The sequence below is a fragment of the Haplochromis burtoni genome, unplaced genomic scaffold, assembly GCF_018398535.1.
Source record: "Haplochromis burtoni strain Fernald_Lab_line unplaced genomic scaffold, NCSU_Asbu1 Contig_71, whole genome shotgun sequence".
Taxonomy (NCBI): domain Eukaryota; kingdom Metazoa; phylum Chordata; class Actinopteri; order Cichliformes; family Cichlidae; genus Haplochromis; species Haplochromis burtoni.
The window spans coordinates 1,221,466-1,247,301 of record NW_024582432.1 but is presented as its reverse complement, the minus strand read 5'-3'; the positions used below and the strand labels follow the sequence as shown (position 1 = coordinate 1,247,301).

The 25,836-nt window shown below is 40.7% G+C and overlaps 1 protein-coding gene across 6 annotated transcripts in view; it reads left to right on the top strand.

Moving 5' to 3' along the window:
• abcc3 (ATP-binding cassette, sub-family C (CFTR/MRP), member 3) overlaps positions 1-25,836 on the top strand; it is a 54,392-nt gene that overhangs the window by 13,272 nt on the left and 15,284 nt on the right. For all 6 annotated transcript variants that reach the window (XR_006054499.1, XM_005923784.3, XM_005923785.3 and 3 more), the window contains exons 2-18: positions 2,924-3,100; positions 3,808-3,921; positions 8,062-8,199; positions 10,754-10,879; positions 11,125-11,186; positions 12,706-12,840; positions 16,650-16,898; positions 20,378-20,555; positions 20,720-20,881; positions 21,545-21,637; positions 21,766-21,969; positions 22,997-23,143; positions 23,236-23,323; positions 23,499-23,565; positions 23,645-23,771; positions 25,027-25,203; positions 25,427-25,594. Coding sequence is in view for 5 of the 6 variants with exons in the window: in XM_005923784.3 (XP_005923846.1) it covers positions 2,924-3,100; positions 3,808-3,921; positions 8,062-8,199; positions 10,754-10,879; positions 11,125-11,186; positions 12,706-12,840; positions 16,650-16,898; positions 20,378-20,555; positions 20,720-20,881; positions 21,545-21,637; positions 21,766-21,969; positions 22,997-23,143; positions 23,236-23,323; positions 23,499-23,565; positions 23,645-23,771; positions 25,027-25,203; positions 25,427-25,594 (2,412 nt within the window). In the remaining variant the exon portion in view is untranslated. The remainder of the gene's footprint in view (positions 1-2,923; positions 3,101-3,807; positions 3,922-8,061; positions 8,200-10,753; positions 10,880-11,124; positions 11,187-12,705; positions 12,841-16,649; positions 16,899-20,377; positions 20,556-20,719; positions 20,882-21,544; positions 21,638-21,765; positions 21,970-22,996; positions 23,144-23,235; positions 23,324-23,498; positions 23,566-23,644; positions 23,772-25,026; positions 25,204-25,426; positions 25,595-25,836) is intronic.

Genomic DNA, 25,836 nt, shown 5'->3' with positions numbered 1-25,836 from the left:
AGCGAGGCTGCCATATTGCGCCATCGGCCCTTCTGGCCATCACCTGTAGGCGGTTGGTGAAGTGTCTTGCCCAAGGACACAACGACCGAGACTGTCCGAGCTTTATTTGCAGGGTTCAGGTTGTGCATACTGAGCATTTAACAGCATGTTCCCTCTATCTGTTTGTCCTTGTAGGAGCAGCAAGGTGTCCTTTTATCTAAATGCTTCATTGAGCAGTTTAAAACCAAAACAATCCCAAACAGATTCCTTTTCGTAGTATTAACATTTTGATAAATCTTCAGCAAATCCGGAACTTTGGATTCTTTGGACCCAGACCGAGAGACTAGTTGGGGATTCCTTGGCAACGTCAACTCACTATGGAAGAAAGTGTATTTCCCCCTGCAGTTTGCAAGTGGTTACTACAGGTTGCTGTCTGTTGCTGGGTGATATCAGTGACAACAGAGTTGCTCCACAGAAATTCTCCTTGTGATTGCTAGCAGATTACCTAACCTAGGTTAGGGTTAGGGTTAGAGGGTTAGGGTTAGCTTGCATAGAAGATGACTGTTTGCAAACATTTGCTAACTAACCACAGAGCGGTTTTGAAACTAGGAAAAAATGTGATGCTGACCTGAAATGGAGTACGTTTACCTTCAAAGTAAAAGCTGCACCTTTTGAAACATGTTTTTTCAGTAGAAAGGCCTTTGTGCAGCAACCAATGCATTTGCAGGGCGGTCTTTAATGCACCAACACATGCCTTCTTACAACCAATTTCATCTAGTAAGAGCTAGGAAGCTGCAACCACTTGCCAGTTGGTTGGAATTGGATTTTTCCTAAAAGACTGGCAGTTACAGCGGGTCACTGACCTGTCTGTAGGCCTGCATGATTTAGAATAGTTTGTTTTCAGGTTTATATTGATTAACCACTGAGTGAAATATTTTTTATTTTTAAGATTATTCTTTTGGCCTTTTATGGATAGAGACTGTGTATCTAGGCAGGAAAGTGGGGAATACTGCTGTCCCATCATACAGCATATGGTAATGGCCAGTATTTGTATTGCACTTTACACTACATTCAGTCATCCACCCATTCACACACTGGTGATAGCAGCTACACTGTAGCCACAGCTGCCCTGGGGCGCACTGACAGAGGCGAGGCTGCCGGACACTGGCGCCACTGGGCCCTCTGACCAACACCAGTAGGCAACGGGTGAAGTGTCTTGCTCAAGGACACAACGACCGAGACTGTCGGAGCCAGGGCTCGAACCGGCAACCTTCCGATTACAAGACGAACTGCCAACTCTTGAGCCACGATGGTAGCATATGATCATCTGCTCACTCACTGAGCTACACCGGCACGCTGAGTAAAATAATTTTGCTGAAGTTTTGCTGCAGCTTCTTCCTAAAGTTGATGTTAAACATAATAGATTATTATCTCTATGACAATGTACTGAAGTAAATGTGTATCTGATGGTAAAATACAGCTTATTGTTTTGGCTTGTGGACTTTAACATCCTGTGAGTCAGAAAATTCATTTCTGTTTGGACTGTGAAATGGAGAAACCCTGCTGATAAACAGTACATTCACGGTCTGAGAATTCTTTTAGTTTCCTGTCATTATTGGAGCTAAAGTGCATACATTTTTTTTGTAGTAAAAACTGCAAACACACACTGGGAGAAGTTCATGAATTTAGGTTTAAAAATAACAAGTTCATAAGGCTCACATTCACGGTCTGGGAAATCGTTAAGAAGATTAGCAGAACCACTGGTTTCACTGCTCGCTCTTGAGCAATGTTAAGACTATCTGAAGTGGAGAGGGACATTCTACAGCCACACACACATGCGCAAGCACACACTTGGCCATGCAGATGGGCGTGGCAAGGTATGAAGAGTGGTTAGATGCTGGCAGCTGTGTTTATCTTGGTTCGATCTGTGGTGGGCCTTCAGCCGTGTGGGAGCACCATAACTGCATTGTCAGAGTTGCGTATCTGCGAATGTTTACTTGGCGTTCTCCTCCGGATGTCCTCTGGGCTAATCAGATATTGTTCTTCAGCTGCAAGTAAACGAGCCATCTGTCTTTGACACGTCATGCTAAAGGTTTTAATATTTACACATTATCCGAAGTGGTGCCCACTTTGTACATGTTTCTTAACCTCCACTGCTACTAATGCAGGTGGACTGCACTCTGCTTTCCCGTCAGTGCAGTGTGTGGACCAGTGTCGGCTCATCTAAAATAGACGCGGACTGATTTATCAATCGGCAGATATTATTGGCTGATAGGCTTTAATCTTAAAGTAAAAAATGTTGGATGAAAAGTCAAAATGACAAGGTGAACATTATCCACAGTATTAATGCACGTTTACCTTACAAAATAAAGTCCTGTTGGCGTTAGATAGATAAATAAAACTGTATTGAATGCAGTTTGCCCATATACCCATTATGATCGTGAATATTATGGTAATTTGGAGTTTTTAAATATCCAGTTCAAAGAAATTATTAAAAGCCCCAAATTATCCTGACATTTATCCTCATACTGATTGAATTTGAGTTTGATTATTAAGGAAAGTGATTAACACAATGCCAGGTTACTTTCACTGGACATATATATATGTGTAGTTTAAATCCAAACATCAGATATAAAACAAACAAAGACACAAAACTTTCTTCCACTGGGTAGCTAACCAACTGGTCACCTTTGAAGTTATAGATTTAATATTATTGCAGGCCAGCACATCATGTTTTCCTGCCCCCCAATTTGTAGCAATGAGCAGATGTTCACAAGATGTTTACTAAGAGTTTTAACTTAAGGAAACCAGTTGGTGTGATTAAATTCTGTGGGTTGTGGAGGTGGGATTCCAGCTTGTGCAGTTTAGACAAGGTGTTAGCTTTGTGGGTCTTTCAGTGAGATGTAGGCATGTAAACTAAACCGCTGTTTTCTTGTGTCCACAGGTATCCAACCGGACATTTAATTCCAGTTGGCCTGACCTCCCAGAGTGTTTTCAGCTCTCTGTTCTCTCATGGGTGCAGTGCATCTATCTGTGGGCTGTCAGCCCAATCTACATCTTCTGTCTCAAGAAGAACAAGAAAGGATACATCATGATGTCACTTTTGAACAGGTTCAAGACGGTGAGAGAGCATTTCATACACTCATCACTTTAGTTTATTATAGTTCAGTGTATGGTAATGTCACATAGTACACATTATTGTGTTTAAAACTAGTTGGGAGGTACTGCAATATGTGAGATTTTGCAAGATAATTCGTATATTCATGTCTATAAAATAAAAACCCGAGGGTCCAATACTGAACCATGTTAGATTCAACATTTATCTTTCATATATTCACGTTTAGTGTCTATAAATTGTACATTGTGTTCATTTATTTAAATAATTACTGAATAATATGTGATCTGTTTCTCATATATGGTATAACCGCAGTACAAAGAGGAGCATTTCATGTTCTATGAATGAGGTTTTTAAAGCCTCTTTTATGTGTTTGATTTCTAGTAACGTCCTGCAAACTAAGGTTGCACTAGAGTAAAGGTTGCACAATTTTAGTAACCGAGTACTTTGTTTCTCTGTTTTAGATGGTTAAATGATTTTCAGGTTATCATACATGTTATCATATATCATCACATTAACTCGACCAGCAGAGAGCGTCTAGAACTTGAAGTATAAATAAATATATTACAAACTAACTAACGAACTAAACCAAGCACAAGACTGGCCAGAAATCTCCTCATATTTTGATGGCTTTGACTTCAGTGTCTTATTTCTTTGTTTTTATATAATTCAATGTTTGTTTTCTCTCCCTTCGTCTCTCGGTTTGCTCTCAGGCATTTGGCTTTTTGCTGTGGATTGTGTGCTGGATAGATCTTTTCTACACATTGCACGAGGGGAATCAGCCGCCCATCTACTATGTAACCCCACTCGTGCTTGGCATGACCATGGTGAGGATCATGTTTTTTATATATATGTATATGTATATATATATATATATGTGTGTATGTATATGTATATGTGTATATGTATATGTATATGTATATGTATATATATATATATGTGTATATGTATATGTGTATATGTGTATATATATATGTGTATATGTATATGTGTGTGTGTGTATATATATGTTTGTATTGTGTGTGTTTTGTTTTTTTAAGAATTATACAAATGTTTTTTTGCATATTCAAATACAGGCTGATGTAGGCCACATATACAAGAGATTAATATCTGAGTGATAAAAGATAAGAGTCACGGAGACTGGCTTGCCAAAATGACAGCAGCTGTTCGTGTGATGGATAAAGTGAAATAGCAACATGGGCAGTTAGCTTGCCTTCAGTGCTCCAGAGGTGTTTTTACATGACTGTAACAGAAAATCGAAGCTGACATTACACATCCATAACCAGCTGTGGCCAGTTAATGTGTGATCCGAATCTTTGTTCATGTTCACATGCACACACTCAAATACTGCGTGTGGGTGAAAGGCTGAAATCCTTTCTCTTAGCTTCTTCTAAGCAAGTGTAACTCGGCTATGAAGCACAACAAAATAAGTGAGTTTTGTGTAAACAGAAACGTCCACAGAGATGTGGAGGAGCCTGTATAGACAAACAATGTGACTCAGAGCTTAAGGAGCGGGAGGCCTCAAACTTTTTTTTTAATCATCTTAAGTGCAGTTATGGTCTAGAATAATAAAACAAAAGAGGAAAACGTAGCAATCACTGTGTAATTCTGTGTCCATTTCCTGCTTATGTCTGTCCGTGGGCCAAAGCTAAATTATTTGGTCTTTGTCAGGAAATCCAAAGGCTCAGTATTTCAGCTATTTATTGTTTGATTTCCTGAAGTAACAAGAAGTGGGGAAAACATTCCTGTATCGCTGTACTTCAAAGACACGGGTCACAAACGCACAAATGTTTCTCCGATTGATACATTTAAGACATAATGCCACAGTAAAGACTTCCCTCTTTTTTGTAAAACAACAAAAAGAAAACCAAATGAAACTATGCAAGAGAAAAGTGTTTCTCACACTCATATATGCTACTTTGATTTGAAATCCCTGTAGTTGCATCATTCCACACTCATAAATGTACAGGGTTTGGCAGCAAAACTTTAGACTTTCTGATGGTTCAGCTTTTTTCAACTTGCAGTCATGGACACTATAGACACAATAGAAGAGGGGTGTCCAACTCCAGGCCTTGAGGGCCGGTGTACTGCAGGTTTTAGATCTTACCCTAAGTCAACACACCAGAAGAGAATAGAGATGGCCGTAAAAATGCCATTAAAACAGTCAGCTTCAAATGGAAATTCTCTGAACTGATACAATTCACCCAAAAAAATACACAAAATATTGATAAAAGATATGCACAGTGCCCGTGAGACCATGAAATGAATCCTAGACTCCACACTGAAGCCTCTTTGCCATCATGTCAGACGTGCTAGATAACATGCTAGAATTTCACTCACTAACTGCAGCAGTAACTTTGTTGGTGGCCTTTTCTATTTGTCAGATAATGCCAATAAAATGCTCCAAAAACCATCAACACCACGGACACGTTTAAAACCTCTCTAAGAGCCTTACCAGCTACAGCTGCCTAACTTGGCAGACTTGCAGATAAAACAACTCCTAACTGTGTAAGCCTTGACAAATGAATGGGTGACTTATACAAAAAAAAGACAATGATGCCAAAATAGTTGTTAAGTAAGGGAAATTAGCAGGTTGGTCAAAACATGCTTTCTAGTGTTGTAATGTTTTAAAGTTGGGTGTTTTAACACAGGAGTCCATGGGACTGAGCGAGGCTCTGCAGGCGATTTTAAGAAATGCAGTTTTTGGTGCAATTTTTAGCTCATTTGGAGCTAATCAGTATCCCAGTAGTGCTTTCATTTGAGCCACAGATCAAGACAGACTGGAGGAGCGGGCATTGAGTTGGGTTTTCAATACCTGATTAGTTTACTAACTCATGTGCTTGATTAAAAGATAAATTTTGTTGTTTATGAAAGGTCAAACATATATATTGTTCAGGCAATATACATTTTCCCATGTGGTTTAATGTTGTTAATGTCCAGTAAATGAATGATCTGTTAGACTGTTGATGTTACATCTTTAAATCCCAAACTGTTAAAAACAAAATGCATCTATCAGTGTGATAAGTGCTCAGATGCAGTTATCTAAGATTGGACCAAATAAACCAAGATGCAGAAGTGAAGGTACTCTGGCGCATTTCTGCACATGTGCAGAAATGTCCTTGTCACACTGGATACAGCTGGCAGTCTTGTGATAAACAGTTTACACCATCGTGAAGTTGTTGCAATTTCAAATGTCGCATGTCTTATTCCAAATCAAAACAGTTTTTTTTCCAGGACGTAAAAACAAATCTGAAACAGTTTCTGTTTCTTAAGGCAGTAAAAAGAGAAAAGTCATATGCACTCTTTTTTTTTCCTTTCTCCAAACAAATCCATTAACCAGGCCAGTGCTACAGACCTGAGGCCAGATACTGTGTAAATAATGATACTGTATTTTTTTCCAGGTTCCTCTTAGACAGGAAAATTGTATTTCGTCTCCCCCTCCACAGCAGTGGAATGTTCCATCACTTCAGTTGTTATTGTTGGCATAAATTTACTGTTTAGAGAAAGTTTTCTGGTGGAAAAGGTGATGAAATCCTTTAGAACCACTAAAAGTCGGACATGCACACTGCAATGATTGCCCAAAGTAAAATTAGACAGGAAGCACTGAAATGAAAAACGTCACGCAGCAGCAGGAAATGAAAAAGAAAAAAAGTGGACTGAAAAGATGAGAGAATCTTTTCAGTCAAAGACATTGAGGTTTTCAGTCTGCACTTTAAAAAGGAAAAAATCCTGAATGGTGAAAATAATGTAGCTGTGAGGTTTAAAGAGCTGGCCTTGTTGATTTGAGGTGAAAGAATTTAATAAAGGCAGAAAAATCCTTACAAAAGAAATCGACTGCTGCAGAACATTTTAATAATGACTTTGCTCATCCTCTGAAACTTTAGCACGTTTTTTGGTGTAGATGTTCATGAGTCTTTATGACCTTTGTGCCTTTTTTTATCCTGTGATAAATATTTGCTTGACAGACTAAGTTTAGACAGGAAAAAGGAAACGATTACTTGCTAAACACAGGTGAGTCACATCGGCTAAAAAAAGAAAAGGCTGTGTGTATGGACAGCATTGCAGTCCTAACATGCTTTTTACATCTGGAAATGTGCAATAGTCTACTAGGATCCAAAATTTCATTATCAAAGGGTGAATGAGAAGATGTATGGATGCAGATGCACTTTCCAATTCACTGTCTGTGTAGCCACTGCACTAAAAAGACACCGGCTGTGCATAACTCCTGTAGGTGGACTAGAAAGTAGGATAACAAGAATGAGTAAGTGTACCGAATGTCCTGAATGAGGACATCCTCAAAGGAGCATGCAGCTTATTGGATTCTATCAGAGTTCATTTGCTCATTAATAGCTTAAATACTTATTTACGTTACACTGGGACTTGGTGCAGCCTCTGAGTTCATCATCTGTCTGAAATCAGCTGTGTTAGTTTTTCTCCCTGTAAGCCAACTCTCTTCTGATTGGCTGCCCCTTGAAAACAGAAGATTTGAACAGTAGGTAGGTGGAGCTCTGATGTTATTATTTTAAATTTTGAGCATGTTTGATATAAGGATCCACCTCTGAAAAAGTCTATAACAGAGGATGAAAAGCAAGTTACGCTTTCACTCTTAATTTAAAGACGGTCCTTAAATTGGTAATTAGCACGAGTTTGATCTCACTGTCTTTTTAAAAAGTCTGTCTTTACCTCTCCATCACCAGAAATAATGTAGCAGAAGCTGACTGAAAAGCCAGATAGGAAAACAGTGAAGCGGTCCTCCTGAAGTAAACTGCCCTGAGTGCTGCGGTTCCACGAGGAGCATATCTAACCCAAAGTTGAAACACTGACCCAGTTTGTGTGTGGTTTACCTCACATGCCCTCAGTTATTCTGTCATGGCTAATCTAATACCGTCTCTCCCTCTGCCCCTCACCCCTTCCCAATCCTTTTTCCTCTCTCTGTGTGTCACCCCCACCCCTTCCTTCCCTCTCAGCTGTTGGCCACATTTCTGATCCAGTTTGAGAGGTTACGCGGGGTCCAGTCCTCGGGGGTCCTCTTCATCTTTTGGTTGCTGTGTTTGCTGTGTGCCACCGTGCCTTTCCGCTCCAAGATCCTACAGGCTTCCAGCCAGGTGAGAACATGCCGTTGCCCTCAAATACCTTTTACTTATCTGCCATCATCTTCTCTGCCTGGTGCCCTTTTTTCACCCGTCTGAATCTCCTTCCCCCAGTCTTGTTGTCTTAAGAGTTGTTTTGGAGTTTACAGTGGGTGGATGCTCTGGCAGGGGTTAGATCAGGGCACCACTAAGCAAAAAGGGAATAGTAGGCCTGTTGTTCCCAGTGTACTTATCTTACCTTCAGTGTGCACCGCTCACCAGCGGAGCTGCAGCTCACAGCAAACAAACCCTGCAGGGAGTATGGAGCTGCGGTGGAGACTGATGCAGAACAGTTGTTTGTAAGCGCTGCTGACCCAGTAGTTCTGCGAATTCTGGTTTTAACAATTGCAAGGCTCTAATCTGCAGGACTTGCATGACTCCCAGATAAGCTTCCCGTCCATGAGAAGGGAAATTGATTAGTGACCCATTAAACTGTTGTACTACAAAGGCTGAAAACTGCTGTTTTTACACAATAAAGATTCATGTCAAAGTTGATTGCAAGTTGTGCACATGATGAGGAATGGTGCAGTTTATTGAATAATGCAAGATTTTAGACCTGAGTGTATTTAGTGTTATTTAAAGCAGCAAAAATCAATATTTGTTCATAATCATGGCGTTATGAATACGGAACAAAACTGCTCCTAATAAAAACTAGACTGTGCATTGCATTGCAGCATTTTTAATCTTTGTCTTTACTGGTTTGGTCCATTCTTACTATTTATAATCAGATACCATACACTTGGTACTGCCTAGTGAGAATAGTGGACGATTTAGCTGCTCTACAGCAGATGTTTCTGTTTGTGGCTGGGGTCGTTTAATACTCAAAAAGATGACCAGCCTCAGTGTTGGATATGAAAGGCTTTGATGTCTGATATATGTATGCACAAGTAATTCTTTTTTCCACGAGTTAATATTATTGTGGAGAACAGAGAATGGAATGACTGTCATGTGGAGAATGTTAATCTTGTATAAAATCTTTAAGTGATATACTTGTTTTCTGTTATAAAAAGGTCAAAAGCTGTGTTAACGTGCACGTAATGATGGGATTATAGTCAATAATCAGAGTAAGGCTTACCCCAATTAGCGTGTTTACATGGCTTCATATTCACATTTTTACATGTGGAGGATAATCAGATTTATGGCTAAATGTGTCCCCCCGTGACCCTCAACAAGGTTCTGTCTCATCTGTTTCTTGGTGCCAGCGTTGATCTCTCCTGATAGCTGCAACGTAGCGTGCTTTCTGAATGGTAAATACAAATTCACTGCACCAGACAACATTCATGCGTTTGAGATCTTCAGATTCACATCTGTTGTGTCAGTTCATGGCAGACCATCTCTCCCCAACCAGTTGCGGCAGATGGCCCCGCCCCTCCCTGAGCCTGGTTAGATGGAGGTTTCTTCCTGTTGAAAGGGAGTTTTTCCTTCCCACTGTCGCCAAAGTGCTTGCTCATAGGGGGTCATATGATTGTTGGGTTTTTCTCATGTATTATTGTAGGGTCTACCTTACAATATAAAGCGCCTTGAGGGGACTGTTGTTATGATTTGGTGCTGTATAAATAAAATTGAATTGAATAGTGGCAAAAAAGGGGTTGCCTGATTTTTGCAGACTTTTGGCTTTTGTGATACTTTCTCCTCTGTGTGGATGTTTAGTGAATGGAAAAGCCATTCTATTACCTTGTAGGGTTGTTTAGCCTTTGAACCAAATCCTAACCTCAGCACACTGCTGTGCTCACTGTGACAATGCTTATTTTAGCTGCCGGTAGTATTGTACTATTGTACACACATACAGATCCAACGGTTCTACCTCCATTCATATGTCAAAAGGTGTTTACATACGAACATCCTGCGGTCAGCTTCCATCCATTCATGCGAATGTTCCTAACACCCACACACTTACAACTCATGCTTACCTTTCTCCTGGATGGTCGTAGCATTGCATGGGTGGGGCTGCCTGCTGCCTGACTGCCAGGGGTGAATTTTACATTCATCACCAAAGCAGACATAAAATATAGGACTTGAATTAGAATTCAAGGAAGGTTCTTTTTTTAAATTTCGATTTACTTTGTCATAAAGCTGTAAAATTGCTGTAAGCAGTAACTCATATCATCATGTGTCACAAAGAACCTTTTGCACACAATGACAACACCCAGACACACCTGTGAATTCTGATATAGCTGCAGGCCTGAAAGGTGCAGTCGAGGAATAACATTGTTCATCTGTTAGAGGAGGTTATGACAGAGGGCCGCCCCTCCCTGAAGCCTGGTTGCTCTGGAGGTTTCTTCTTGTTAAAAGGGAACTGGACTTTCCAGTGTCGCCAAAGGCTTTCTCACAGGGGGTCGTGTGAATGTTGAGGTTTCTATATAATATTGTTGGGTCTTTAGCTTAGGATTTAAACACTCCTTGAGGTGACTGCTGTTGTGGACTGGTACTTCAAGGACATGGTGTGTTTTCCAAAAAGCCATCTCATCCCAAAAACTGATAAACGCTGATGTCTTGGTGTCTGCGTGTGTGTTCTTGTTATACTTTACAGGGCGAAGTCACAGATAAGCTGCGGTTCACCACTTTCTACTTCTACTTCAGCATGGTGGTCTGTGAGTTCATTCTCTGCTGCTTCAACGAGAAACCTCCTCTCTTCTCCAATGTTGTCACTGACCCTGTGAGTCATCGGTCACAGTCCGCTCATAAATAATTTTTGTGTTTTCCTGCTCACACCATAAAGTCAGTGTTCTGAGTAGCTGAAAGTCTGAGCACGCTCCGGGGCAGCTCTGTGCTTGTTAAAGCAGGTCACACAGTCACACATTGAATTCAGTTGTTACTGGCTTCTCAGTATGTCCTCTTTATCCTCATTTAACCTCCCTGGTCTCATATTATGCGCACTCATCCTCTTTTCCCCTCCCCCAGAATCCTTGCCCTGAAGCTACAGCAGGTTTTCTCTCAAGGATCACTTTTTGGTGGTTCACAAGGTAAGCTAACATTGCTGTCTGCCACCAAACCAACCTCCACAGACCAACAGTTTGTGGTATACACTAAAAGTTTGGGGGCTTTAAAGACTCTGAGGTGTTCGTTTCACCATCTTTAGACCCTGCTATTCATTTTTCAAGCAGTTTTTGTAGTTCTGTGAATATAGTAGGACGTGCTAGTCTGTTAAATCTTCAGTTTGGGGCTTTTTCTCAAGATGGATTAGCCCTCTTAAAACAAGAAAAATGTTTTAGGATAATTTAAGTCAATCTAATTTATTTGGACTTATCTCACTTAGCTTAGCCTGAGAGTCATTTGGCTTTATACTGTTGTTGTTTAGATTAGCGCTAGTTTCTTCTTTCCTTTCTCCTTTTTTATTGCAGTGATCATAAACGCAGTGAAACTGAACAAGCAGTGTCGACTTACCTCGACCACAGCTGGTGGTAAAATGTAAAACGTTTGCAGTCATAAAAAACAAACCATTAGTGCAGCTTGAATGAAGAAGCTTAGAAATCGCTGTTACTTTTGCTGTTAGCTTGTTCCATGCTATGTTAGCTAATCCACAATTAATAATATGTCATTATGTTAGTGGCTGTTTACACAGTATTCACTGTGTTCAAACATGCAGAATGATAAAAGTGTGATCTTTGTTCACATCTCTCATAGTGACTGCAATTGCCATGGTAATAAATAAATGTAAGGTCATCATAACCCATGCTAACATTCCTTCATTCATATTAGTGCTTCAACCCTTCAGTCCTCTTTTTAATGCACACATACTGTGGCTATATTATTTAGTATTGCTTGACCTCAACTTTACCTAAATGTAAGAGTTATTTACTCCTTCATTGTACAGTTTATTAGTTGTTTAATACCTTTTGAAGAAAAAAAAGAAATGTTGCTGGCACCGTTACTCCATGCTACAAATATTGTTTCCTGATAATTTTTCATGAATCACTGTTTAGCCAAACCTGTCACTGAAGAGTTTGTTTACTTACTATATCACATGGTGTCAAAACATGAGGGTAGTTTGCACTGTGATTATAATTACTTAGTTCATAATGTAGCTTTTGCTTATTTAATACTGCAATATCATATTATTATTATTATTATTATTATTATTATTATTATTATTATTATTATTATTATTATTATTATCTGTTATTATTATTATCTGTTATTTTTGCATAGACATGCAGAGAGACTGTATATGCATCTCTGAGGGGGGGAAAAAACATGAGGCCAGTTTCCGGTGAAATTCAATCCAGTTATACATAATGATCATTAGCTAATTCAGTAAACTCAATTAAGTATTTTTGAGGACAACATGTATTGGTAAGATGGCTCTGGGATAAAGAATTTTAGTGTTACATGTTGGCAATGAATCAAAGCAAACTAAACAGAAAAAAGAGGCAAACATGCACTTTAACCATTTAGATAATGTCTCATTTGTTTCAGTCACACTTGTAGCAATGAATTGCTTTAATGTAACAGATTGAATTAAGTTGCTGCTTCTCTTCCCAGTATGGCTGTAAAGGGCTACAAAATGCCCCTGGAGGCCAAAGACCTGTGGTCTCTGAACAAGCGCGATAGCTCCAAAGTCATGGTGCCCAGGCTCCTTAATGAGTGGGAGAAGGAGGAGGCCAAGGCAAAGTTAAGGTATGTTAAACTTAAAAGCTTTGAGCTACACTTCATTTCTTTGTGTTTTGCTTAAAATAAGACAGGCTTTGATGTCTTTTAAGGCGGTCTTACACGATAGTTCTCCAGGCTTCAGACTAAACCTGGAGAACTATCTTCAGTCACTCTCAAGGAAGATAAGCTGTGAAAAAAGGCTGCAGACTTATAACTAGGCTGAAAATCAGTGTCCATGGGTCCGATAGAGTGATGAATTCATATTTTAAATTTTTGCACTGTCATCGTTTGGGGCTGCTGGTGTTGGGGGTCATGAGAAAAAAAAAGGTGGTCATACCAACTTGACTTTCAAGCTCATCAGAATTGTACAAACCCCTTTTCACTGGGATTCAACCGGCCTGATGAGCTGAGGAAGTGTTGTTCTAAATGGGGAATAGTTAAAAGGCCTTGATCTGATGATTGGAGAAGGCTGATGCTAGAATAAGGTCTTAGCAATTTCAAAATGTTACTGGAAGCCAAGCAAGGACACAGACAATGTGTTGTTTTTGGCTGCTAACTCGCCAGTGAGAGCACGTTCTGAGCCAGCTGAAGATGGGGTAAGGGATGCTGAACAGTGTCCGCCTTAAGTTCTCTTTGTGGCTCAATGACATTTACAAAACTTTTAAATGTAACATAGTCCAATGATGCCGGCGCATACAGACGTATGCAGCGGCTAATATTGCACCTTTTTGTGTTTTTAAAGCCTTTTTACTTTGTCTTCCTGCAACACGCTGACTTTTCTGCTGTGTGCCTTTCTCTTGTTGTGCATGTATTCCTCTAGACCGTTTACATTTCTCCTGTTTGTCATTTATTCCTGCTGTCTGAGCAGTCAGTGAAAACCTAAGAGTTCACATTTATAAACTAATTTGAATTTCTATAAATGCTTTCTTTGATCCACATAATGTGAATTTAAAAAAAGCCATAGCTGATTGTAGCCCCGGGCTCAGGCTTTCAAAGGAAGGGCAGATTTATTAGTTCTTTGTTAGACTGGAAAAGGGAAGGGATGTTGTCGTAGAGGGCAGAGCCCTTTGTGTATGGTTGTGCGCGTGCAGGCGTAGGTTCATTCCTTTTTGCACAAGTGAAACTACTAGCGCGTTTCTTTTGTAACCCTAGCAGGAGGGTATCAGTATCTGAAGCTACCACACACCGTTTCTACTTTAAAGAGTTGTGGGAAACTCCACGCACACAGACTGCAGCAACAACTCGCACAGAGAGCGTCTGCAGGCATTAGAGAGGATATACGAAATGCACTGCAACATTATAAAGGAAAGCAGCTCGTTTGTAGTAACGCTGCTCTGATGTTTCCTGTATGTTTGTGGAATATCTCGGGCTTTTACTGTCAGAGCTTGTGAGGATTAAGTCCACCTCCCGCTGCTCTGCAAAGTGAATGACTTTTCTCATATTAAGGATGCTGCATTCTATTCTTTTGAGTTTGTTCAGCTTCATGCAGGAGAAATTACTTTCCTTGCCTGCCGGCAGGGAACAGCATTACAGCTACACGTTGTACCGCTTTAGCAAACACGCTTGACAACTTTGCTGAACTCCGACCTCTGTCAGGCTGCTTCCTCTTTCTGGGCAGTTTTCCTGTCTGTGCATTCTTCTTGTAAAATGAGAGGGAACAGTTTGGTTAGGGCCTTTTCAGTAGTGACCTGGAAACCTGTTCATGTTAACAGTTGTTTGCTGAACTGTAGTCTCCCTTCACTGCTGTAATCAGACTCCTGTGCTTTAAGCTTGTATTACACTTTGTGTAGTATGCTGAACAAAGGTTGTCTGAGCTTCTTTTGAGCAAATAATGCCATTAATACCATTTAAGCAAATGCAGCCACCAACAGCCACAACAACTCTTAATGCTGTAGTTTTCGTTGTTGTTTTCTCCCTTTCCGATGTTTGCATCGCTGCTCGCCACTGGAAGGATCCAGGTTTGCAGAGGGAATCTGAAGTATGATTTGTTTATGCGGTATAATTTAGAGCTAAAACAGTTTAGCTACTGAACATTGGCAGTTGCTCTCATAGTGTGATTCATCAGCTATGGTAAATTATAGTCAGTACGTGACAGTGATTTACTGCTTTTCTGGGATTTTTTTTTATTACATTTCCAGGGATTTAGTATCAACAGTTCACTGTACTTTCCATTTAAGTTGAATCCTTTAATGGGTTACAGTGTCTTTGCAATTTAGGACTGAGTAGTCAGCCGTTTCCTCCAATGTTTGCCATAAACTGGCAAACATTTTTCTCATTTATAAACATCATCAAATCTGCAGCTAAACTTGCTTCAAATTGAAGAAATTTTGCTAGCAACCTGGGATGACGTCTAAAGGTCAATAATATTACCTCCTGTATCTTTTGTTGAACACTTTCCTAAATGCATTTGGTATTTTCATCAAAGGAAAGTGATTGGCTAAGAAAGCATTTGAAAAGTTTGTATAATATCAAACGGATATAATAGCAGTCACTTTGACCAAGAGAACAATTGACTTTAATAATAATGGATTGCATTTATACAGTGCTTTTCAGGGCCCTCAAAGCGCTTTACAATACCACTATTCATTCAATTTCACCTTCACACACTGGTGGAGGCAGCTACGGTTGTAGCCACAGGGGGCAGACTGACAGAAGCGAGGCTGCCATATCGCGCCATCGGCCCCTCTGGCCATCACCAGTAGGTGAAGTGTCTTGCCCAAGGACACAACGAACGAGACTGTCCGAGCCGGGGCTCGAACCGGCAACCTTCCGGTTACAAGACGAACTGCTAACTCTATGAGCCACGATCGCCCCGGTATTATGATCTGAGGTTTACGTTAGCATAGGTGGTAACCCTAACCACACCATAACCCTGTATTTGGGAGGCAAAAGGCAGAATTGTCATTTTTTTGGAACAAATGTGAATAGTTTTTTGATGTGTCAAAATTTACGCATTCTTATGGAGTTAGTTAGATTTAGTTGTTGGGGTTGGACCTCAGACGGTAAAGCTATTTAAATCCAATGATAGTCAGGAGCTCTGGCAGTTTAATTTACTTTTTCGAAACTCATATCAAATTATTACTAGTAATTGTTTTGAAATATTTTAAAAATCTGGAGACAAATATTTTGCGAGCACAGCACACAAATGGAAAATCTTCTAACATAAGACCTGCAATGCCAAAAATGTATGAGATTTCATGTGAAGCGTAGCATCTTCTAGTTTCTGAACTGTGCCTGTGCCTAGCATGTGGCTTTAACGAAAGCCAGTGCTGACCCTGAAAGCCTGCTGAAAGGGTTAGCAAATGTTAAATATTTGGCAGAGGGAGTCAGACACATAACATGCTGCTTTATCAGTATGAGAGTGCCACTTTCTGCTGCTGTAGTTAAACAGTCAGGATATGTGTCATTAAAGAAACTTAAGTTAGACTTTTCCTTCCAAACATTTTGATCCAAATTGTTGTGCCAATTATCTGTTCACAACAGATGTTATTCAGAAAAAAGCACCTCTGTATCTTGAGTAACATGTTATCTTGGCCTCACATGATTCAATCACTATGCTTGGGTCCTGGTGAAGGTCCAGTGCAAAAGCCTCTTTCTGCCTAGTTCAGGGGTTTCATCCTGTTACTGGGGAGTCTTCCTCCCGAGTGCTTGCTTCTAGGAGCCATCTGATTGTTGGTTTTTTTTGTATTATCATAGGATCTTCACCTTACAATATAAATCGTGAGGTGATGATTTGGTCATGATTTGGTGCTATATAAATAAAATGTAATTGTATTGAATCTCTTGCTCTTTTTCTTTCATTCCCATCCTAAATACCCAAATCCTCCCCCCTACAGTGAAGAGAGTGTGGCTAGCCAGGCTACGTACGCTAAGCCCCCGCCGTCAACCACCAACCACATCTCAGGAGGAGGAGAAGGCGAAAGCAGCCCAGAGGAAGTAGAGGTGCTGCTGTCCAGTAAGAAAGTCGCGCACCAGCCATCCTTCCTTCGCGCCCTCGTCAAGGCCTTTGGACCCTACTTTCTGATTGGCTCAGGCTACAAGCTCCTGCAGGACATCATCACCTTTGTCAACCCACAGCTCCTGAAGTAAAGACAAAGATTCTACTCTACTATTGCGTGCTCTCTTTACTACAGCACACAAACAACTATTGTTCCAGTGTTGTGGAATACCATATCCAGGACAGATTTTTGCATGCTGCGTTTGTGTTTTTGCATTTCGGTCTTCTTTATGCAGAGCATGTTAGCTGTCTATATTTAAAGGCGTACACTGGCCTTGTTCAGGATGCAAACTCCTCATGTAAATATGTTTCCTCTTTATGCCTTTAGTAGCCCAGGGTGCAAATTCAATGATAGGAGCCTTTCTCAGAAATCCTTATCACTGTGTAGATAAGCTATCAGAGATGGCTTCCCAGATAGTTTTCCTGCGTGTGTCTTTTGTGGGACTGATGTGTTTGAACATTCCCTCCTGACACTGATGTATCATTCTTACTTGCGGCACAGTGGGGGGAAATTTTAATTTCAAATTTTCTGTCCTTTTATTTGACAGTTATCTTTTGATAAGACAGCGTTTTCATTTATTTTTGTAGTATGCCCAAGTAAAATCCTAACTTAATGTTAAAGTTCCAGCCTCTCCTCTATGGAAAAATGGATCTCAGGATTTAATACGATGCCTTATATGTAAAATAGAAAAACTAATTTTGAGCCATTTTTGGAAGTTAATACCGTCTGAGAAAGAGAGGGAAAAAAATAGTGAAGGGAAAACTTTACAGTCCTTCCAAACATTCATTAGAATGTCGGTGGTAACGCCATCCAGTGATTCCTATTTATATTTTATATGTACAGCATGTTTCCTTTCATAGAGATGCTGTTGTTGCTTGTTCCAAATTTTGTCATGTTACAGTCTTTTTCAACATTTAATAAATTCATTGCTCTGCTAAAAATTCTACACACAGTTCCCATGATGACAAAGTGGGCAAAAACTTTGCTTGGAATTCTTTTAAATTTACTAAAAACGGAAAAAGTGCATAAAATATGCACATAAGGATTAAAAGCCTTTGCTCACTACTTGAAGCACTTTTGGTAGCCTCAGTGACAGCCTCAAGTCTTTTTGAGTATGATGCCACAAGCTCAGCACACCTTTCATTCTTGTTTGGAGAACCTCTCAAGCTGAATCGGGTTGGATGGAGCGCATCAGTGCCCAGCTAGTCACTGACTGGGCCACTCATTCACAGAGTGGTCTCAAAGCCATTCCTTTGTTATCTTGGCTGTGTACTTAGAGTCATTGTTCGTTTGGGTGAAAATCCTTTGTTCCAGTCTGAGGTCAGGAGTGCTCTGGAGCAGGTTATCATCGAGGATGTCTCAGTACATGTCTGCATTAATCTTTGCCTCGACCCTGACAGGTCACCCAGGTCAGCAGGAACTGTGAGGCTGCCACCGCCATCTTTCACTGAATGATTGGTATCGGCCAGGTGATGAGCGTTGCCTGGTTTCCTCCAGACATTACCTAAAGAGACCAAAGAGTTTTGCTTCTCATGGTCTGACAATCCTTTAAGTGTCTTTTGTCAGACTCCTGAGGAGTGGCTTCCGACTGGCCAATCTAACATACAGGCCTAATAATAAGAGTGCTGAAAAACTGGTTGTCCTTCTGAAAGGTTCTACTCTCTCCAATGCTGAAGCTCTGTCAGAGCTCACCGGCCTCTGGGTCACTTCCCTGACCAAACTGCCCAGTTGTTAAGATTGGTTGAGCAGCCAGCTCTGTTACCAGTCCTGGTGGTGGTTCCAAAGTTCTTCTTCTTTATAGTTGATGGAGGCCACTGTGCCCATTGGGACCTTCAGTGCTGCAGAAGGCTTTGTACCCTCCCCCAGATCTTACTCAGAGGGCCCGGTGGCGCCAGTGTCCGGCAGCCTCGCCTCTGTCAGTGCGCCCCAGGGTGGCTGTGGCTACAATGTAGCTGCTATCACCAGTGTGTGAATGGGTGGATGACTGGATATGTAAAGCGCTTTGGGGTCCTTAGGGACTAGTAAAGCACTATATAAATTTTACTCGATACAATCCTGTCTCAGAGGTCTACAGACAATTCATTAGACTTAAATGATTTGGTCTGTGCTCTGATATGCACTGTCAGCTATGGGATCTCATATAGACAGTATGCCTTTTCATATCAACTGGATTTACCACAGATGGACTCAAATCAAGCTGTGGAAACATGACAGGAGATCAGTGGAAACAGCAAAGCTGTGAATACTTGTGTTCATGTTACATACACATGGTTTTGTTCTTTCTTTTTAACACATTTGCAAGAATTTTAGGAACCTTCATCATGGGGTATTGTGTACAGAATTTTGTGGTAAAGAAATGAATTTAGTTCATTTTGGAATAAGGCTGTAACAGGACAAACTGTGGAGCAAGTAAAGAGCGCTCTTCAGATGCACTGTATTTATAATCAAACTTGTAAAAGTGGTTTCTAAGAGTATAACCACAGTAATAACAAAACCCTTAACCAGAAGAAGCAGTTGCCACACACTTAAACATTAAAGACAACTATTTTGTCCCTCATGTTCAGCTTTGACATGCCATTGAGCCCTTTACTGGTTTATATACTATGCTATACTATGAAAAATCTACTGTTACAACAGGATGTACCTGTCATTCTAGCTCTGGCCTTTAAGCTGCCTTTACATACTGTAATCACACATGGAAAGAGCAGATAATCTGCAGATTAAGTGTATCTATCTCAGGTTAAACAGGTTCTGTTATTTGTCCCTATAGCATGAAATAGCAGTCCTTCTGGAATGTGACATTAGGGAAGTTAGGGAGTGTCAGGAATAAGTGAGTTTCTGATATATAGTATGTAAAGCTATAAAGGTGACATGCTACGCTAAATAACGTGTGTCCTGAGTCGCTAACTCAAAAAGATACAAATAAGTCTGTAGCTTTAAAAACTTTGCAAGACTAATGAAGTAAAATGCACGAAAAGTTAAAACAGACTAGAGTTTTGGCTTAGCTGAGATTTCGGGGAACGTGACTCGCCTTGAGGGCAAAAGCATGAGCGCAGTTTGAACAAAGGAGCTTCAGGTGATTGTCGGAGGACATTCCAAGTCTCGTGAGCCTCGTGACTTCTGTGTCCTCGTAACGGTGTCAGAGGACGGCTGATTAAAGAACATGTTTGATTTGGTCTGATTTCAACAGGCGAGCACAGAAGAAATTAGAGGCCTGGGAAACAGTGGTGTGTTGACACACTCACACCATGAGTCAACAAAGCCGCTAAGGTCTCTGCTAATAGTAACACTCTTTTGTGAATGCCAGACTTTTTTTTTTTTTATCTTTTTTTTCAGGTGTTGAAGGTCAGCAGTTCTCCCCAGTGTTTTAAGGCCATTGTTAAAGAACAGATGTCTGTACAGTCCAAACTGTAGGATACCTGGATCATAGTGCGCTAAATGACACTAACATTTTGCAGTGTGTGTCTGCATGTATGGAGGATGGAGGGCTTACACAGGAGTTTAAAATTTGGTTATTTCAGCTTCATGTGCTTTAATCAAATTATTCCTCTTCTTTATCTTTCCAGGATGCTGATCTTGTTCATTAAAGCAAAAGATGTTCCTAATTGGTGGGGGTACACGCTGGCCTGCCTTATGTTCTTCACGGCCCTGCTGCAAACCCTCATACTCCACCATCAATTTCAGTACTGTTTTGTCACTGGCATGAATGTGCGCACTGCTGTCATCGGAGCTATCTACAGGAAGGTATGCAGGAAACGATCCCATTAGATTTTTTTTGTTCTGCAAACAAATTACATTCATATTTAAATTTAGAAGGGAGAAATCCATTGCTTCATAGAAAATATTCTTGTGGTGTTAAGAGTTTTGTTCCCTGATCTTCTGTTTTGCTTGTTTGTTTGTTTTTACAGGCACTAGTGATAACTAATGCAGCCAAGCGTTCATCTACTGTGGGAGAGATAGTCAACCTGATGTCTGTGGATGCACAGAGGTTCATGGATCTGACCACCTTCCTTAACATGCTGTGGTCTGCCCCTCTTCAGATTATGCTGGCACTATATTTCCTCTGGCAGGTACATGCACAGATTGTATTTGTGTTACACTGAGTCTTCTCCTTATGCCAAGGGGACTTTATTTAATGCACTCATGAGAATAACAGCTAAAATTTACTGTAATTCGGAAGCTGTCTGACCATTGTCGGTCACTGAGATCATCTTCCAAGCTATGACTTCCATTCAGCAGCCTGTCAGAAAAATTTGTGGTTTGTTTGGTAAGAGAGCCTCCTCAACCACCACAAAGGTGAGGACAGGTAGGAAGTGAAGGGCTCAGGAGGAGCTGACCAGGCAGAAGAGCCGCTGCGGCAGACTTTGGTGTTGGCAACAGCATGCCAATACCATGATGCAACAAAACCTGGGAAGAAGAAAGAACCCAGTTGGTTTAGGAAGGAATCTGAACAGGGGTGGAGGAAACCTGCACAGCTAGAGACAGACTGTGACAGCAAGGGGTGTGGGCTCAGTGGGAGAAGGGAATGGACTGGAAGGTCTCGTGGTCAGAGCTGTGGGAAGCTGAGCCACACTGGATCAAGTTCTTTATCCAGTCAGTCTACAGTTTCCTCACCAGACCGTGGGAGGTAGTGGTTATCCAGGACCTGCCACGTTTTTATTTACACTCAGGAGATTTCTTCTTTATTTTGTATCATAAATTTAATCATTTGCTGACTCTTGTTTATTTTACAGATCCTCGGTCCATCTGTGCTTGCTGGGGTGGCTGTTATGATCATGCTGATCCCTTTTAATGCATTTATCGCTATGAAGACTCGAGCCTATCAGGTATTTCACAGTGTAAAACAAACAGAATGAGACATTTACACAATTGATTTGCTTAAAAATAAGTCCCCTTTGTGTTTTAAGTATCAAAATTCACAAGTAAAAACAGCTGGTCTCACCATCATCGTCAGGTGGAGCAGATGCAGCACAAAGATGCTCGTATCAAGCTGATGAACGAGATCCTGAACGGCATCAAAGTCCTCAAGCTGTACGCGTGGGAGAGCTCCTTCAAAGAAAAGGTCCTGGCCATTCGGCAAAAGGAGCTTATCGTGCTACGCAAGACGGCCTACCTCGGAGCACTGTCCACCATGGCCTGGACCAGTGCGCCTTTCCTGGTAGGCTTCCCCCAAATGTCTGCAAGAAACTCATGAAGTAAAGTTGACTACACAGTAAATCTAAACAGGATGAAAACTTGTTCAAATTTGACAGTTTATTATTATGACACCACTATAGGTTTCACACTGCTTTTTGTCTGTTATGGTTTGTTAGTAAAAGCCTTGACAAAGAGCTTTGTCAGTTTCTAGGTCAGTTTTTAAAGTCATATTTTACTAACTTTACTGGTTGGAAGCTGCTTTACATTAACATGACTTTCATTTCCAACTTGTATAAGAATGTCACATGTTGGCATTATTATTAAGAAGCTCCTCGTTAGGGGGTTTTAGGCCTTGATATGAAAATATTTGGATTAAGATTATTTGCAGATACGATCACACTAACCCCATTTGTTTGTTTAGCATTTACAGTTTAATTTACATACACATAATTTACTCGAATGATTTATGATGAGTCTAAACATCTTCCATCAAAGTTTGTTAAGCAGTCTGAAAAGCTCTGGATAAACCTACAGTGACTAAGTATTCTGGTGCACTTGGAGCCACCACAGAAAGTTTGTGTCCCAATTGCGAAAGGCTAAAATATTAACAAAAATGGGATTTTTGAGACAATATTGGAAGAACCAGAGTGCTTCTAGTGCTTCGACTTTCACCACTCAGCAGGCGTCTTTCTGCAGCGGACGAACAAAACCACAGGAAACTGAACTGAAGCACGTGTATATATACACATGGCCTTACCCTGAGGCCAAGGTTCTGTGCAAAGAAGAAAGGAGAAAAGTCTTCATATGGTGTGTGAGCAGCGTTTCTTTTCACATGTGCTCATGCCTGCAATTGTTATCTTCTTTAGGTCACATTTTGTGGACGCATGTTTTATTAGTTGGGTAAATGAGCACTTCAGCCTTAAAGGTGCTGTTGATATTTAGATCCTTGCTGAGTCACTGACTGTCTGGCATCACGGCTCTGCCTCCTCTCTGCATTAAACCGATGAACCTTGATGTCTGAGTGGTCTGCTTTTCCCATGTGTTTCCAGGTTGCCTTGACAACATTTGCCGTGTATGTAACTGTGGATGAAAAAAACATCCTGGATGCGGAGACGGCCTTCGTGTCGATCTCGCTTTTTAACATCCTTAGGTTTCCCCTCAACATGCTTCCCCAAGTCATCAGCAGCCTGGTACAGGTGGGAACCTTTTTCACCTCCTGCGCTGTGTTCGTGTTTCGGGTTTTCTTTAGCAGAATTCATTGCATGCATCTGTTTATTCTACATCTCAGGCAAGCGTCTCATTGAAGCGAGTCCAAAATTTCCTGAGTCATGATGAGCTGGATCCAGATTCCGTAAACAGGAGCAACACAGTCACAGGTGAAATTAAACACTTGGATTAACTTGTCAAAACTTTGCTTTGTCTAGTCATTTAGATTACATTATGCTTGAGTGCAAGTTCACTGTTTTCTTTTTCACCTAGTGACTCCTGCCTGGCCAGTTCTTGGACGACTTGGATTTTTTTTCTCACTTGTGTCATTTTGTTGCTCAACAGAATTTGCAGTCACGGTTGTCAATGGGAAATTCACGTGGGGCAAAGACGACGCTCCTGTTCTACACAAGTATGCTACGAAAGCCACACATCGTATTTTTATATTCACCGTATTTGTTTTAGTAAAATATTTGATTGTGTGCTTGCAGTATTAACGTGATGGTGCCCCAGGGCTCCCTGCTGGCTGTGGTGGGCCATGTTGGCTGTGGGAAGTCTTCCCTGATCTCAGCATTACTGGGTGACATGGAAAAAGTGGAGGGAGAGGTTTCTGTTCGGGTAGGAATTCCCCTAGTGTTTTTTGAATAACATACCGGGAAGCAGCAGGTGGTTTTGACCGAGTTATTGCAGTTTTCCTTCCTGTAAAGTTTCGCCATTTGATATTTTCGTGTGAACACTGGATCAGTTGGCCAGATGTAAAATGAAACGGCTCATGTTTAATGATGGAACCATCAAATAGTTGTCATCAAATTTTTTTGCTCCTTTTGACGCAACTTACTTACTAAAAAACTCTGATAAACTCAATAAACTCGTTTTTAGATATTTGTCCTCTGAAAAGATGCGTTTATTTACTACTGCCAAGTGACAAATAAACAAAACAAAACAGACAAAACAAGCATTTTCAATTTCCCGAATATCGCTGGCATAATGAACATTAATATCTGAACTTCTACAAATGTTTTTCATTTTATTGAATGTTGATATTTGCATAAACCTCCAGTTTATGTCTGAAATGTTGCAGGTAAACATCAACACAGATACTGAAGAATGAAAAAAACGACTGTAGCCATTGTGCCTAAAATTAATGACGCTCTTTGATCTTTGTGGTTCAGTAACAGTAATGGTGGGAAAATGGACGGTCACCGTGACGACACTATGCAGCTGCTTTAAAACCAGACGTCACGCACGAGGAGTGGCTCTGACAAGTTGCTCTGTTTTAGATAAAGGACACAGAATATACTGCAGCCCATAAAGTCTTCAGGAACCTTTTTACCAAGATTACAAAGCAAATGAGCTGAGGGCCGCTCCCTAAAGGTTTCTCCACAAGGTTGCCCCGTGCTTTTCTTTGAAAATAATCCAGGTCTATGGGACTTGGCTTCAATTTTCTCATCTTTTAAACATTTTTGTTAATTAAAAACAGTCTACATAATACATTTAAGACCATTATTAACATAAACGTGTATTTAATATATGGGTACATTCATTCTTTAAAATATTGCAGACAGCGTTCATAAGAGTTTGACATTTTGGGGAAAAAATGAGGAGAGCTAGCAGTCTCTTAGCTTAGCTTAACTTAGGCTCAATTCTGGAAGTAATAAGTAATAAAATATAAAATCCAGTTAGACAAAAAGGAAGTTATAACTTAGTACTGTAAAGCTTAGTCTTGAGTGGAATATATGTGTATATTATTTTGCACATCAGTCCTATTGCAGTGGGAATCATTTCTAGAAAATGTGGCATGGTTTATTCTGATAATAAAAGGTTTCCTATTTGAGGAAGTGAGAAGAACCTGGTTGTCTGTCTCTATCCTCAGGGGTCAGTGGCTTATGTACCTCAGCAGGCCTGGATACAGAACGCCACCCTGCGGGACAACATCCTGTTCGGGAACCTGTACAATGAGCAGAAATACAATTCTGTCCTGGAAGCGTGCGCCTTAACCCCAGACTTGCAGGTGCTGCCTGGAGGAGACATGACTGAGATAGGAGAGAAGGTACAGAAGCACAGGGAGCGAGTTTAGTCTCCTTGATTTTAATTTTTAATCTCTTTCTGCATCTGTTTTATTTCCAATTTTCTCTCAGCACTTGTTGATGACTTTCATCAAAGATCTCTCCTGAATTTATTGGATACGCGTTGCTAATGTAATCAGGCTTCCGATTCGAGGAACTCTAATATAAATTCAGCCTCGGCCTTTTTATTTGGTTTTTGTCCTGCAGGGCATCAATCTGTCTGGTGGTCAGAGACAGAGGGTGAGCCTGGCTCGAGCTCTGTACAGTGATGCTGATGTCTATCTGTTGGATGATCCGCTGTCCGCGGTGGACGCCCACGTGTCCAAACACATCTTTGACAACCTGATCGGCCCAGAAGGGGCTCTGAAGGGCAAGGTGAGGAGACTCTAAACCCAACTTCTGTCCTGGTTAGTTGATGATGTAAAGGTTCTCTGTAAACAACACAACCAGTAAATATGACATGAATCTTTGTTCTATTATGTTGTAAATGAACTGCTACTTTCGGCTCAGTTTTACTGCTGAAGTCTACTACTACTAAGTGTCATTCACCCAGTCACACACAGCGTTTTATCTAATATTTACATACACTCACACTCAGTAACTTACACGCCGATACT